The 15,897-nt window shown below is 50.8% G+C and overlaps 2 protein-coding genes across 4 annotated transcripts in view; one reads left to right on the top strand and one right to left on the bottom strand.

Moving 5' to 3' along the window:
* TTC3 (tetratricopeptide repeat domain 3) overlaps nucleotides 1-14,785 on the bottom strand; it is a 235,425-nt gene extending 220,640 nt beyond the window's left edge. For both annotated transcript variants that reach the window (XM_073584665.1, XM_073584666.1), the window contains exons 1-2: nucleotides 14,642-14,785; nucleotides 2,065-2,132 (exon numbers count right to left, since the gene is read on the bottom strand). In XM_073584665.1, the coding sequence (XP_073440766.1) occupies nucleotides 2,065-2,130 (66 nt within the window). In that variant the 5' untranslated portion in view covers nucleotides 2,131-2,132; nucleotides 14,642-14,785. The remainder of the gene's footprint in view (nucleotides 1-2,064; nucleotides 2,133-14,641) is intronic.
* A 167-nt stretch (nucleotides 14,786-14,952) lies between these two features.
* PIGP (phosphatidylinositol glycan anchor biosynthesis class P) overlaps nucleotides 14,953-15,897 on the top strand; it is a 34,140-nt gene continuing 33,195 nt past the window's right edge. The window contains exon 1 of one of the 2 annotated variants that reach the window (XM_073584663.1): nucleotides 14,953-15,001. The gene's annotated coding sequence lies outside the window, so the exon portion shown is untranslated. The remainder of the gene's footprint in view (nucleotides 15,002-15,897) is intronic. The other variant, XM_073584664.1, reaches the window with a different exon arrangement.

The raw sequence follows: 15,897 nt of genomic DNA, 5'->3' as shown, positions 1-15,897 counted from the left end.
CAGTCGGACGGTGAGCAATAAACTTGGACCTGTTGCACCCAGAATCTGCCTCATCGTGTCTCTGTATCATCTCTGAGCGGTATAAAAGTAGGACCATCCCCCCCCAGCTCGGCACCCCACCACCGACACTACATTCAAATCAAGAAAATGATAAGGGTGCCCATACTTTTGCACCGGTCAAATTTTGTTTAAATGCAGATTGCACATTTTCTGTTAGTACAATAAACCTCATTTGAATCCAGAAATATAACTGAGTCCATCAGTTATTAGATATATGAAACTGAAATAGCTGTTGCAAAAACCAAAATTGTTATAAAGAAAAAAGGTTAACATTAATAGGGGTGCCCAAACTTTAACATATGACTGTACTTGTGTGGGGGCCATAATACTGTGTGAGGGGACTGTGGGGACAACATACTTGTGTGGGGGCCATAATACTGTGTGAGGGGCTGTAATACTTTGTGATGAGCTGTGGGGACATCATACTCTATGGGAGTGAAGATACTACTGCAAGAGGGGCACAATACTGTGTGAGGGGCTGTAGGGACCTCATACTTGTGTGTGAGGGGGGGTAGTGGCATAATACTGCCCAACTCTACTCCTGACATATTTGTATAAAGGGTTTCCTACCTGCTTTTGTTTTAAACAGCTGGGCTCAGCATACTCTAAGATATATCTATACCAACTGCCAGTCCCCTGCCGCTCCTCCATTGCGCTGCCCAGGTCTCAACCTGTGACTGCTGCAGACAATCAGTGGCACGCTCGCTGCTGATGTGACCACTAATTAGCTTCAGTGATGCTGTGATCAACTAGGAGCACTGCGAGGAACCCAGACAGAGCCATGGAGGAGCGACAGGCAAAGGATATATTTTTTTACAGTGCTTTGCTGTCCCTTCGCCATGCTTTAGGCTACGTGCACACGCTGCGGGATTTGTTCTCCACAAGTAAATGCTCCAAAAACGCAAATGATTATTTAAGCAATGTTAATCAACGGCATTCCTGAAGTGCTGTGCACATGCTGCAGAAATTTACATCCTTATTCGCAGCATTTTATTTTCCACAGCATATCAATTCTTTTTGCAGATCTCCAGCGCTTCTACATCCATTGACTTCCATTCAGTCAGTCAAATCCGCAGCAAAACCGCAGGTGTAAGAAGGTCTGCGGATTTGCTGCCAAAAACGCTGCAGAAAAGGAAATGATGTCAGAAAGAAGAGTGAGTGTGTGTGTGTGTGTGTGTATGTATGTGTGTGGTAACGCTACGGCCGGTACTGTCAGTCACAGCGCTGCAGGATCATGCTGGCAGACATCAGCGTGATTCCGCAGCTGGCGGTGACCTGCCGTAAAAAAAAGCAGGCGTGGGTCGATGAGACTACTGCTCCCATCAAGCTATGTCTGCTGTCACTGATAACAATGCCGCTGATGGGAGAGTAGTATCATCTGCCGGTGCATATACTCCCTGTCCGCCGTAGTCCAAGTAATCCGAGTGTCCCACGGCGATCTCACGTGTAGAACAGTCACATCAGGAGATGTGACCGCTCTACCTGGCCTCCGGGGATACACTGCGGGAGCGATTACCTCCTGTCAGTGTATCATTGAGCCATCGTGAGAGTTCACCGGAGTTCATCAGCTCCGGTGCTGTCACTTGCGGAACTGCTGCGTGGTAAAGTTCTCACACAGCGGTAGTGCCGCAAGTGAGAGCACCGGAGCTGATGAACTCCGGTGAACTCTCACGGCGGCTCAGTGATACACTGTGGGAGCGATTACCTCCTGTCAATGCATAGCCAGAGGCCAGGTAGAGCAGTCACAACTCATACAAATCTGCATCAAAAATATGCAGAATTTCAGGTGCGTTTTCTGCCAAGAGATGCAGAAGCCGTGCAGAAATTTCCACAAGCAAATCCGCAACGTGTGCATATAGCCTAACACTTCAGGTTTGCTTTCTGATATTTAGTGTAAAGCCCAAGCTTACTATAAGCGATCATAACCAGGACTTTGACTACATCGAGGACAGAAGTTTGCACAAGTTTTCCAAATTCTACATTTCGATTTAATCGGCCACTCACCCATTCACATTTGCCAGGAATAAGTCGAGTGCTGCGCATGCCGAATTCAGTAACTATGGTGTCCATGGCTAAAAACAAAAACAGACACATATATAAGTATAGAAAGCGTTATCACAGGGTGCGCGACAGACACCTACAGAGATGGGCGACCCCAGTCCATGTAATGTGAGCAGTGTGTATTAATACAGAGCGCGGCTTAGGCCTGTTTCACACTTCCGTTTTTGTGTCCGCCAAACGGATCCGTTTCCGTTTTTTGACGGAAACTGATGCAAACGGATCCGTTTTTAAAAAACGGATCCGTTTTTTTGACGGATCCGCGGTAACCACTAATGGAAGTCTATGGGACAAAAAAACGGATCCTGCAAAAAAATGGCGGATCCGTTTTTTTACGGAAACCAACGGATTTTGACGGATTTGAAAAAACGGAAGTGTGAAACAGGGCTTAGTCTTGGTTTATCTAGGACTCCACTACAAGAAAAACTAAACTCGCGTGCATATACCGTATTTTACGGATTATAAGACGCACTTTTTTTCCCCAAAATTTTGGGGGGGGGAATGGGGGTGCGTCTTATTATGCGCATATAACTTACCAGTACCGCTGCTTGCTGCAGGCTGGGATGAGGGGGTGCCCGGCAGTGCTGCTGGGGTGTTCGATGCTGCAGGGGGTTCTGCCGACATTTTGTGAAAGGCAAGATCTCGGGAGATGAGATTTCAGCACTGAAATCTCATCTCTCGAGATCTTGATGCCGAGATCTCCATCTGTGTATGCACCGCTCCCAGGCGGCCATTTTCCCGGAGTCCACCGCACAGGAAACCACGGAACTGCGAGGGGGGTTCTGGCTTTTCCTAAAATGTCGGCAGCGCCCCCGCAGCACCGGAGACCCCCGCAGCAGCACCACTGGGCATCTGCAGCGGCGCACCGCACATCGGCCACCCCCTCATCCCAGCCTGCAGCATCACCCCACTCCTGCCTCCTCCAGCAGTGACCCTGGGACCCCGCATGGATTATAAGAAGCACCACCATTTTATTTAAAAAAAAAAAAAAAAAAAAAAAAAAAAATTATTTTTTTCCTCAAAATTTGGAGTGCGTCTTATAATTCGGAGCGTTTTATAATCCGAAAAATACGGTATTCATTTTCGGTAGTTAATTGCACAATTGGTGCAGATTTTAAAGCCCTCAGAGCGTCAGTTCTGTCTCTGAGTTGTAGTATAATTTTCCAATTAAATTACATGGGAAAAAAAGAAAAAAAAATGCAAATCAACTTAACCTGCAGATTAACAGGCAGACGGTGCAAAATTTGTGATTAAGAACATTTTCACAAATAATATTTAAACCGAAGATACATGTACAGTGGGTACAGAAAGTATTCAGACCCCTTTACATTTTTCACTGTGTTTCATTGCAGCCGTTTGGTAACTTCAAAAAAGTTCATTTTTTTCTCATTAATGTGCACTCTGCACCCCATCTGGACTTAAAGAAAACAGAAATGTAGAAATTTTTGCAAATTTATTAAAAAAGAAAAACTGAAATATCACATGGTCATAAGTATTCAGACCCTTTGCTCAGACACTCATATTTAACCCCTTCCTGACATCCGACGCACTATCCCGTCCACGGTACCCGGGCCCGTATGACCGTGGACGGGATAGTACGTCTACCGCGATCAGCGGCGCCCACATGGTGAGCGCCGCTGATTGCGGCCAGGTGTCAGCTGATTATCACAGCTGACACCCAGCACAATGTGTCAGGGGCGGTCACGGACCGCCCCCGACACGTTAACCCCTTGCACACCGCGATCAAACATGATCGCGGTGTACCGGAAGTTAACGGGAAGCATCGTCAGGGAGGGGGCTCCCTACGTGCTTCCCTGAGCCCCCCACGGCAGCGCAATGTGCAGCGCTGCTGCGGGGGGCTCTTTCCCTACAGGCCCCCGGATCCAAGATGGCGACGGGGGCCTTCGGGGGCCTGCAGGAAGCTGGCTTCCTCAGTGCCTGCAAAGCGCAGGCATGAGGAAGCCTTTGGCACTGCCTGTGACAGATCGCTGATCTGTCACAGTGATCTGTGATGTGACAGATCAGCGATCTGTCACAGAACAGTGATGTCCCACCTGGGACTATGTAATAAAGTAAAAAAAAAAAAAAAAAAAAAAAAAAAAAAGTGTAAAAATAATTTTTAAATAATCGCCAAATAAATTAGCAAAAAAAAAAAAAAAAATATTCCGCAATAAATTCATTTTTTGAAAATAAAAAAAAAAAAACAAAAAAAAAAAACAATAAAAGTACACATATTAGGTATCGCCGCGTCCGTAACGACCCGCCCTATAAAACTGTCCCATTAGTTAACCCCTTTAGCGAACCCCTTAAAAAATAAAAATAAAAAACGAAGCAAAAAATAATGATTTATTATCATACCGCCAAACAAAAAGTGTAATAACGCGCGATCAAAAAGACGCATATAAATATCCATGGTACCGCTGAAAACGTCATCTTGTCCCGCAAAAAAGAGCCACCACACAGCATCATCAGCGAAAAAATAAAAAAGTTATAGCTTGCAGAATAAAGCGATGCAAAAATAATTATTTTTTATATAAAATAGTTTTCATTGCATAAAACCGACAAAACATAAAAAAACGACATAAATGAGGTATCGCTGTAACCGTACTGACCCGAAGAATAAAACCGCTTTATCAATTTTACCGCACGCGGAACAGTGTAAACGCACTCCCCCAAAAGAAATTCATGAAACGCTGTTTTTTGTTCATTCTGCGTCCCAAAAATCGGAATAAAAAGCGATCAAAAAATGTCACGTGCCCGAAAATGGTACCAATAAAAACGTCAACTCGTCCCGCAAAAAATAAAACCTCACATGACTCGGTGGGTCAAAATACGGAAAAATTATAGCTCTCAATATGTGGTGATGCAAAAACTATTTTTACAATAAAAAGCGTCTTTTAGCGTGCGACAGCCACCAAACATAAAAACCGCCATAAATAGTAAATCAAACCCCCCGTTATCACCCCCTTAGTTAGGGAAAAATAATAAAATAAAAAAAAAATGTATTTATTTCCATTAGGGTTAGGGCTAGGGTTAGGGCTGAGATTAGGGTTAGGGGTGTGTTGGGGTTCGGGTTGGAGTTAGAATTGGGGGTTTCCACTGTTTGGGCACATCAGGGGCTCTCCAAATGCAACATGGCGTCTGATCTCAATTCCAGCCAATTCTGAGTTGAAAAAGTCATATGGTGCTCCTTCCCTTCCAAGCTCTGCCATGCGCCCAAACAGTGTTTTACCCCCACATGTAGGGTATCAGCCTACTCAGGACAAATTGCAAAACAATTTTTGGGGTCCAATTTCTCCTGTTACCCTTAGGAAAATAAAAAATTGGGGGCAAAAATATCATTTTTGTGGAAAAAAATGATTTTTTTATTTTCACGTCCGAGCGTTATAAACTTCTGTGAAGCACTTGGGGGTTCCAAGTGCTCACCACACATCTAGATAAGTTCCGTTGGGGGGTCTAGTGTCCAAAATGGGGTCACTTGTGGGGAGTTTCAATAGTTTAGGTACATCAAGTCTGCATTCCAAAACGTCACTGCTTCCCTTCCGAGCCCCGACGTGTGTCCATACAGTAGTTTTCTCCCACATATGGGGTGTCAGCGTACTCATGACAAATTGGACAACAACTTATGGGGTACAATTTCTCCTGGTACCCTTGGGAAAATAAAAAAAAATGGTGACTAAAAGATCATGTTTGTGGAAAAAATACGAATTTTTTATTTTCACGCCCGAGCGTTATAAACTTCTGTGAAGCCCTTGGGGGTTCAAAGTTCTCACCACACATCTAGATAAGTTCCTTAGGGGGTCTAGTTTCCAAAATGGTGTCATTTGTGGGGGGTTTCCACTGTTTAGGCACATCAGGGGTTTTCCAATCGCGACATGGTTCCGATCTCAATTCCAGCCAAAAACGTCAAATGGCGCTGCTTCCCTTCCGAGCTCTGCCATGCGCCCAAATAGTGGTTTACCCCCACATGTGGGGTATCAGCGTACTCAGGACAAATTGCACAATAACTTTCAGGGTCCTGTTACCCTTGGGAAAATAAAAATTGGGGTGAAAAGATCATTTTTGTGGAAAAAATATGATTTTTTAATTGTACCGCTGTACGTTATAAACTTCTGTAAAGCCCTTGTGGGTTCAAAGTTCTCACCACATATCTAGATAAGTTCCTTGGGGGGGTCTAATTTCCAAAATGGGGTCACTTGTAGGGGGTTTCCACTGTTTAGGTACATCAGGGACTCTCCAAACGTGACATGGCATCCGATCTGAATTCCAGCCAATTTTGCATTGAAAAAGTCAGACGGCGCTCCTTCCATTCTGAGCTCTGCCATGCGCCGAAACAGTCGCTCCCCCCCACATATCAGGTATCAGCGTACTCAGGACAAATTGCACAATAAATTTGGCAGTCCAATTTCTCCTGTTACCCTTGGTAAAATAAAAAAAATTGAACCTGAAGTATTTTTTTGTGAAAAAAAGTTAGATGTTCATTTCTTTTTAAATATTCAAAAAAATTCCTGTGACGCACCTAATGGGTTAATAAACTTCTTGAATGTGGTTTTGAGCACCTTGAGGGGTGCAGTTTTTAGAATGGTGTCACTTTTGGGTATTTTCTATCATATAGACCCCTCAAAGTGGCTTCAAATGTGATGTGGTCCTAAAAATAAAATGGTGTTGTAAAAATGAGAAATCGCTGGTCAACTTTTAACCCTTATAACTTCCTAACAAAAAAAAATTTTGGTTCCAAAATTGTGCTGATGTAAAGTAAACATGTGGGAAATGTTACTTATCAAGTTTTTTGTGTGCCGTATCGCTGTGATTTAAGGGCATAAAAATTCAAAGTTGGAAAATTGCGAAATTTTCTAAATTTTTGCCAAATTTCCGTTTTTTTCACAAATAAACGCAAGTTATTTGAATGAAATTTTACCACTAACATGAAGTACAATATGTCACGAGAAAACAATGTCAGAATCACCGGGATCCATGGAAGCGTTCCAGAGTTATGACCTCATAAAGGTACAGTGGTCAGAATTGTAAAAATTGGCCCGGTCATGAACGTGCAAACCACCCTTGGGTGTGAAGGGGTTAAGTCACATGCTGTCCATTTCCTTGTGATCCTCCTTGACTCCTTCATTGGAATCCAGCTGTGTTTAATTACACTGATAGGACTTGATTTGTACAGGCGCACACCTGTCTATATAAGACCTCACAGCTCACAGTGCATGTCAGACCAAATGAGAATCATGAGGTCAAAGGAACTGGCCAAGGAGCTCAGAGACAGAATTGTGGCAAGGCACACATCTGACCAAGGTTACAAAAGAATTTCTGCAGGACTCAAGGTTCCTAAGATCACAGTGGTCTCCATAATCCTTAAATGGAAGACGTTTGGGACCACCAGAAGTCTTCCTAGACCTGACCGTCCAGCCAAACTAAGCAATCGTGGGAGAAGAGCCTTGATGAGAGAGGTAAAGAAGAACCCCAAGATCACTGTGGCTGAGCTCCACAGATGCAGTAGGGAGATGGGAGAAAGTTACACAAAGTCTACTATCACTGCCGGCCTCCACCAGTCGGGCCTTTATGGCAGAGTGGCCCAATGGAAGCCTCTCCTCAGTGCAAGACATATGAAAGCCCGCATAGAAAAACACATGATGGACTCCCAGACTATGAGAAATAAGATTCTCTGGTCTGCTGAGATGTAGATGGAACTTTTTGGTGAAAATTCTAAGCCGTATGTGTGGAGAAAACCAGGCACTGGTCATCACCTGCCCAATACAATCCCAACAGTGAAACATGGTGGTGGCAGCATCATGCTATGGGGGAGTTTTTCAGCTGCAGGGACAGGATGACTGGTTGCAATTGAAGGAAACATGAATGCGGCCAAGTACACAGATATCCTGGATGACAACCTCTTCCAGAGTGCTCGGGACCTCAGAAGGTTCACCTTCCAACAAGACAATGACCCTAAGCACACAGCTTAAATAATATAGGAGTGACTTCAGAACTGACCATTCTTGACTGGCCCAGCCAGAGCCCTGACCTAAACCCAACTGAGCATCTCTGGAGAGACCTGAAAATGGCTGTCTACCAACATTCACCATCCAACCTGACGGAACTGGAGAGGATCTGCAAGGAAGAATGGCAGGGGATCCCCAAATCCAGGGGTGAAAAACTTGTGCATCATTCCCAAGAAGACTCATGGCTGTACTAGCTCAAAAGGTGCTTCTACTCAATACTGAGCAAAGGGTCTGAATACTTATGACCATGGGATATGTCAGGTTTTCTTTTTTAATAAATTTGCAAACATTTCTACATATTCTACATTTGTTTTATTCAGTCAAGATTTGGGTGCCGAGTGTAAATCAATGAGAAAAAAAAATGAACTTTTTTGAATTTACCAAATGGCTGCAATGAAACAAAGAGCGAAAAATGTAAAGGGGTCTGAATACTTTCCGTACCCACTGTAAAGGAAAATAAAAAATTCCCCGAGGTAGACAACCCCTTTAATAAACCGTCTAATGTGTCTGGGAGTTTCACAACTCTCCCCGGATAGATGAGGTTAGAGCGGACCTCGGCAAAGTGTAGCCCGCAGACCGGGACAGCCAAAGAGCTGGATACAGTGGGGTCCCGCAGCCCTCCGCCGATCCCTGCCCGATCTCTTACTTTCACAAGTGTCTGTATCCTCAGGACGCAGATCCTGGTGAATACAATGATGGAACAGGAGATGTCATGCTCCCCCATCCCATCATATAGCCGCTGCAGCCGAGTCTCTGCTCAGCGGGTGCAGTGACGTCACCAAATCGCGCCTGCTGTGCGGAGATTCAGTACACACCGTACAGAGCGGAGTCTCCGAGGGAACAGAGTGAGGGGAATAGGTTTGTTTATTTTAATTTTCAGTCAGTATTTATGTGGGGGCCATCATAAAGCGTGATGGGTGGAGCGGCCATAATGTTGTGTCAGGAGACATCATGTCCAGCACTGCCTCCCGCTCTCTCTGGCACTGACCCTTGCTCTCTCCAGCACTGCCTCCTGCTCTCTCACTCAGCGCTCACTCCTGCTCTCTCTGGCACTGACCCTTGCTCTCTCCAGCACTGCCTCCTGCTCTCTCACTCAGCGCTCACTCCTGCTCTCTCTGGCACTGACCCTTGCTCTCCCCAGCACTGCCTCCTGCTCTCTCACTCAGCGCTCACTTCTGCTTTCTCCAGCACTGCCTCCTGCCCTTTCCCTCAACGCTCACTCCTGCTCTCTCCGGCACTGCCTTCTGCTGTCTCCAGCACTGCTTCCTGCTCTCTGCTAATTTCTCCAGCACTGCCTCCTGTCTCTCTCCCCCAGCGCTCACTCCAGCACTGCCTCCTGCTCTCTCCCTCAGCGCTCACTCCTGCTCTCTACAGCACTGCCTCCTGCTCTCTCCTAATCTCTCCAGCACTGCCTCCTGTCTCTTCCCCAGCACTGCCTCCTGCTCTCTCCCTCAGCGCTCACTCCTGCTCTCTCCCTCAGCGCTCACTCCTGCTCTCTCCAGTACTGCCTCCTGCTCTCTACTGCGCTCACTCCTGCTCTCTCCTGATCGCTCTACTGACTCCTGCTCTCTCCTAATCTCTCCAGCACTGCCTCCTGTCTCTCTCCCTCAGCGCTCACTCCTACTCTCTCCTGATCTCTCTGAATCCTGCTCTCTCCCGCACTGCCACCTGCTCTCTCCTGACCTCTCCAGTACTGCCTCCTGCTCTCTCCCTCAGCGCTCACTTCTGCTCTCTACAGCGCTCACTCCTGCTCTCTCCCTCAGCGCTCACTCCTGATCTCTCCAGCACTGCCTCCTGCTCTCTCCCTCAGCGCTCACTGCTGCTCTCTCCTGCTCTCTCTACCGACCCCTACTCTCTCCGACACCGACTCCTGCTCTCTCCCTCAGCACTCACTCCTACTCTCTCCAGCACTGACTCCTGCTCTCCCCTGCTCTCTCCAGCGCTGACCCCTGCTCTCTCCCTCAGCTCTCCCCTGCTCTCTCCAGCACTGACCCCTGCTCTCTCCAGCACTGACCCCTGCTCTCTCCCTCAGCTCTCCCCTGCTCTCTCCAGCACTGACCCCTCCTCTCAGCTCTCCCCAGCACTGACCCCTGCTCTCTCAGCTCTCCCCTGCTCTCTCCCTCAGCGCTCACTTCTGCTTTCTCCAGCACTGCCTCCTGCCCTTTCCCTCAACGCTCACTCCTGCTCTCTCCGGCACTGCCTTCTGCTGTCTCCGGCACTGCTTCCTGCTCTCTGCTAATTTCTCCAGCACTGCCTCCTGTCTCTCTCCCCCAGCGCTCACTCCATCACTGCCTCCTGCTCTCTCCCTCAGCGCTCACTCCAGCACTGCCTCCTGCTCTCTCCCTCAGCGCTCACTCCTGCTCTCTCCAGTACTGCCTCCTGCTCTCTACTGCGCTCACTCCTGCTCTCTCCTAATCTCTCCAGCACTGCCTCCTGCCCTCTCCAGTACTGCCTCCTGCTCTCTCCTAATCTCTCCAGCACTGCCTCCTGTCTCTCTCCTGATCTCTGACTCCTGCTCTCTCCCGCACTGCCACCTGCTCTCTCCTGACCTCTCCAGTACTGCCTCCTGCTCTCTCCCTCAGCGCTCACTTCTGCTCTCTACAGCGCTCACTCCTGCTCGCTCTACTGACTCCTGCTCTCTCCCTCAGCGCTCACTCCTGCTCTCTCCAGCACTGCCTCCTGCTCTCTCCCTCAGCGCTCACTGCTGCTCTCTCCTGCTCTCTACCGACCCCTACTCTCTCCAGCACTGACTCCTGCTCTCTCCAGCGCTGACCCCTGCTCTTTCCGACACTGACTCCTGCTCTCTCCCTCAGCACTCACTCCTACTCTCTCCAGCGCTGACTCATGCTCTCTCCAGCACTGACTCCGCTCTCCCCTGCTCTCTCCAGCAGCGCTCACTCCTGCTCTCTCCAGCGCTGACCCCTGCTCTCTCCCGCACTGACCCCTGCTCTCTCCCTCAGCTCTCCCCTGCTTTCTCCAGCACTGCCTCCTGCTCTCTCCCTCAGCGCTCACTGCTGCTCTCTCCTGCTCTCTCTACCGACCCCTACTCTCTCCAGCACTGACTCCTGCTCTCTCCAGCGCTGACCCCTGCTCTCTCCGATACTGACTCCTGCTCTCTCCCTCAGCACTCACTCCTACTCTCTCCAGCACTGACTCATGCTCTCTCCTGCACTGACTCCGCTCTCCCCTGCTCTCCAGCAGCGCTCACTCCTGCTCTCTCCAGCGCTGACCCCTGCTCTCTCCCTCAGCTCTCCCCTGCTCTCTCCAGCACTGACCCCTGCTCTCTCCAGCACTGACCCCTGCTCTCTCCCTCAGCTCTCCCCTGCTCTCTCCAGCACTGCCTCCTGCTCTCTCATTCAGCGCTCACTTCTGCTTTCTCCAGCACTGCCTCCTGCCCTTTCCCTCAACGCTCACTCCTGCTCTCTCCGGCACTGCCTTCTGCTGTCTCCAGCACTGCTTCCTGCTCTCTGCTAATTTCTCCAGCACTGCCTCCTGTCTCTCTCCCCAGCGCTCACTCCAGCACTGCCTCCTGCTCTCTCCCTCAGCGCTCACTCCTGCTCTCTACAGCACTGCCTCCTGCTCTCTCCAGCACTGCCTCCTGCTCTCTCCCTCAGCGCTCACTCCTGCTCTCTCCAGTACTGCCTCCTGCTCTCTACTGCGCTCACTCCTGCTCTCTCCTGATCGCTCTACTGACTCCTGCTCTCTCCTAATCTCTCCAGCACTGCCTCCTGTCTCTCTCCCCCAGCGCTCACTCCTACTCTTTCCTGATCTCTCTGACTCCTGCTCTCTCCCGCACTGACCCCTGCTCTCTCCAGCACTGACCCCTGCTCTCTCCTGACCGCTCCAGTACTGCCTCCTGCTCTCTCCCTCAGCGCTCACTCCTGATCTCTCCAGCGGTCACTCCTGCTCTCTCCCTCAGCGCTCACTCCTGATCTCTCCAGCACTGCCTCCTGCTCTCTCCCTCAGCGCTCACTTCTGATCTCTCCAGCACTGCCTCCTGCTCTCTCCCTCAGCGCTAACTGCTGCTCTCTCCTGCTCTCTCTACCGACCCCTACTCTCTCCAGCACTGACTCCTGCTCTCTCCCTCAGCACTCAATCCTACTCTCTCCAGCGCTGACTCAGCTCTCCCCTGCTCTCTCCAGCAGCGCTCACTCCTGCTCTCTCCAGCGCTGACCCCTGCTCTCTCCCTCAGCTCTCCCCTGCTCTCTCCAGCACTGACCCCTGCTCTCAGCTCTCCCCTGCTCTCTCCACCACTGACCCCTGCTCTCTCCCGCACTGACCCCTCCTCTCTCTCAGCTCTCCCCTGCTCTCTCCAGCACTGACCCCTGCTCTTTCCCTCAGCTCTCCCTTGCTCTCTCCAGCACTGACCCCTGCTCTTTCCCTCAGCTCTCCCTTGCTCTCTCCAGCACTGACCCCTGCTCTTTCCCTCAGCTCTCCCCCACTCTCTCCAGCACTGACCCCTGCTCTCTCCCTCAGCGCTCACTTCTGCTTTCTCCAGCACTGCCTCCTGCCCCTTCCCTCAACGCTCACTCCTGCTCTCTCCGGCACTGCCTTCTGCTGTCTCCGGCACTGCTTCCTGCTCTCTGCTAATTTCTCCAGCACTGCCTCCTGTCTCTCTCCCCCAGCGCTCACTCCTGCTCTCTACAGCACTGCCTCCTGCTCTCTCCTAATCTCTCCAGCACTGCCTCCTGTCTCTCCCCCAGCACTGCCTCCTGCTCTCTCCCCCAGCACTCACTCCTGCTCTCTCCAGTACTGCCTCCTGCTCTCTACTGCGCTCACTCCTGCTCTCTCCTGATCGCTCTACTGACTCCTGCTCTCTCCTAATCTCTCCAGCACTGCCTCCTGTCTCTCTCCTGATCTCTGACTCCTGCTCTCTCCCTCAGCGCTCACTGCTGCCCTCTCCTGCTCTCTCTACCGACCCCTACTCTCTCCAGCACTGCCTCCTGCTCTCTCCCTCAGCGCTCACTGCTGCCCTCTCCTGCTCTCTCTACCGACCCCTACTCTCTCCGACACTGACTCCTGCTCTCTCCAGTGCTGACTCCTGCTCTCTCCAGCACTGACTCCTGCTCTCCACTGCTCTCTCCAGCAGCGCTCACTCCTGCTCTCTCCAGCGCTGACCCCTGCTCTCTCCCTCAGCTCTTCCCTGCACTCTCCCTCAGCTCTCCCCTGCCATTTCCAGCGCTGACCCCTGCTCTCTCCCTCAGCGCCGACCCCTGCTCTCTCCAACGGTCACTCCTCTCACTCCTGCTCTCTCCCTCAGCGCTCACTCCTGCTCTCTCCAGCATTGCCTCCTGCTCGCTCCTGATCCCTCTACTGACTCCTGCTCTCTCATGATCTCTCCAGCACTGCCTCCTGCTTTCTCCCTCAGGGCTCACTCCTGCTCTCTCCGGCGCCGACCCCTGCTCTCTCCAACGGTCACTCCTCTCACTCCTGCTCTCTCCCTCAGCGCTCACTCCTGCTCTCTCCAGCATTGCCTCCTGCTCGTTCCTGATCCCTCTACTGACTCCTGCTCTCTCCAGCGCTGACCCCTGCTCTCTCCAGCGGTCACTCCTCCTCTCCCGCACTGCCGCCTCCTCTCTTCCTCAGCGCTCACTCCTGCTCTCTCCAGCATTGCCTCCTGCTCGCTCCTGATCCCTCTACTGACTCCTGCTCTCTCCTGCTCTCTCCAGCGCTGACCCCTGCTCTCCCTCAGCTCTCCCCTGCTCTTTCCAGCGCTGACCCCTGCTCTCTCCAGCGGTCACTCCTCCTCTCCCGCAGCGCTCACTCCTGATCTCTCCAACACTGCCTCCTGCTCTCTCCCGCGCTGACCACTGCTCTCTCAGCTGTCCCCTGCTCTCTCCCGCAGCGCTCACTCCTGCCCTCTCTAGATCGCTCTACTGACTCCTGCTCTCTCCGGCGCTGACTCCTGTTCTCTCCTGCTCTCTCCAGCGCTGACCCCTGCTCTCTCCCTCAGCGCTCACTCCTGCTCACTCCAGCGCTGACCCCTGTTCTCTCCTGCTGTCTCCTGCACTGACTCCTGCTCTCTCCAGCGCTGACCCCTGCTCTCTCCAGCGCTGACCCCTGCTCTCTCCTGCTGTCTCCTGCACTGACTCCTGCTCTCTCCAGCGCTGACCCCTGTTCTCTCCTGCTGTCTCCTGCACTGACTCCTGCTCTCTCCAGCGCTGACCCCTGCTCTCTCCCTCAGCGCTCACTCCTGCTCACTCCAGCGCTGACCCCTGTTCTCTCCTGCTGTCTCCTGCACTGACTCCTGCTCTCTCCAGCGCTGACCCCTGCTCTCTCCCTCAGCGCTCACTCCTGCTCACTCCAGCGCTGACCCCTGTTCTCTCCTGCTGTCTCCTGCACTGACTCCTGCTCTCTCTAGCGCTGAGCCCTGCTCTCTCCAGCACCGACTCCTGCTCTCTCTTGGCGCTCTCTCCAGCGCTGACCCCTGTTCACTCCTGCTCTCTCTTTGCGCTCTCTCCAGCGCTGCCTTTCCCCCAACACTCGGCTGAGGCTCCCTGCACGGGGTGGACACTCACCTACAGTAACACAAGCAGAGGCTGCAGCCTCCCCTCGTCCCTCTCACACGAGTCAGCAATCAGCAGCAGCTCCGTGGTCCTCGCTCGGACGCAATGTGATGACGAGGCGCAGGGCAGGAAGAGGCATTTCCCGCCCACTTATTTGCACTGGAAGCTCCTTCTTTTTCATTACTGGCGCCATCTGCTGGTGAAATGGTGAATATAGAAAAAATAATTGTTTTTCTGCTATGTTGGCGCCATCTGCTGTCATCATAGTGAATAGCATGTAAGGGTGAACCGCATTGTTTGCGTTCCATGGCAGCGCCATCTGCTGGTAGGACGGTGAATAACCACCAAAGCCAGGAAGGGCTGCTGCAGGAGGTGAGTATGAACTCCGTGCTCTCTGTAATGTCAGACTTATGGCCTCTGCTCCCTCATATACACTATCAGATTCATAGGGGGTTTGAGTACAGGTACCTATAATCCTAAAAATTGGATTTTGGGAGCCCCCCTCTACTGCAGGGTTCCTCTTGCTCCAGGTCCCCTATAGCCTATATAGCTAGTGATTCCTCTTCTTCCTTTCTTTTCATCCTTACTTTTATTATGTCCTCCATACGAACGACCATTGTCAGTGGTCGTTCGTATGACCCCTGCATAGGAGGCAAGGTGAGGGACGGCGTTACGAAACGATGATTTTTAGGGGTCTTATGTACATTTTCCTACATCTAATAATCCTTTTTTACCCCACTCTCATACCTTTTGCCTATGAACGGGTAGAACAGCAGTGTAAAGCATGGTGGACAGACAGCACGGCAGCTTGTACCTCTGCTGCGCTGTCCGTCTGCCCTAAAGGAGCAGAAAGCAGCCAATACTGAGGCATTACCCGATTTATCTGACAGCTTTATAAATGACCTCGAAGGAAGAGACGAGGGTCCGGGTCCTTCCGTCGTCTCTGGACGGTGGTTTCGGGCAGGGCTGGTAATGCCGGCGATCTCTGTATCTGGCACAGTGAGGGTGTCGTGTGCTGTGGTCAATGGTGACGTTAGAAAGGTACGGTGACCATAAGCCGATAACAAGGTAACAATCAGCTATAACGTGGAGAAACCCAGAAGAAACTGCTTAATAATAATAATCTTTATATAGCGCTAACATATTCCGCAGCGCTTTACAGTTTGCACACATTTTCATCACTGTCCCCGATGGGCTCACAATCTAAATTCCCTATCAGTATGTCTTTGGAGTGTGGGAGGAAACCGGAGTGCCCGGAGGAAACCCAC

This window comes from Dendrobates tinctorius, unplaced genomic scaffold (genome assembly GCF_039654945.1).
Source record: "Dendrobates tinctorius isolate UK_male_01 unplaced genomic scaffold, ASM3965494v1 ptg000084l, whole genome shotgun sequence".
NCBI classification, from domain to species: domain Eukaryota; kingdom Metazoa; phylum Chordata; class Amphibia; order Anura; family Dendrobatidae; genus Dendrobates; species Dendrobates tinctorius.
Note: the sequence above shows the minus strand (reverse complement) of the source record. Positions and strands in the feature narration are given on the sequence as shown.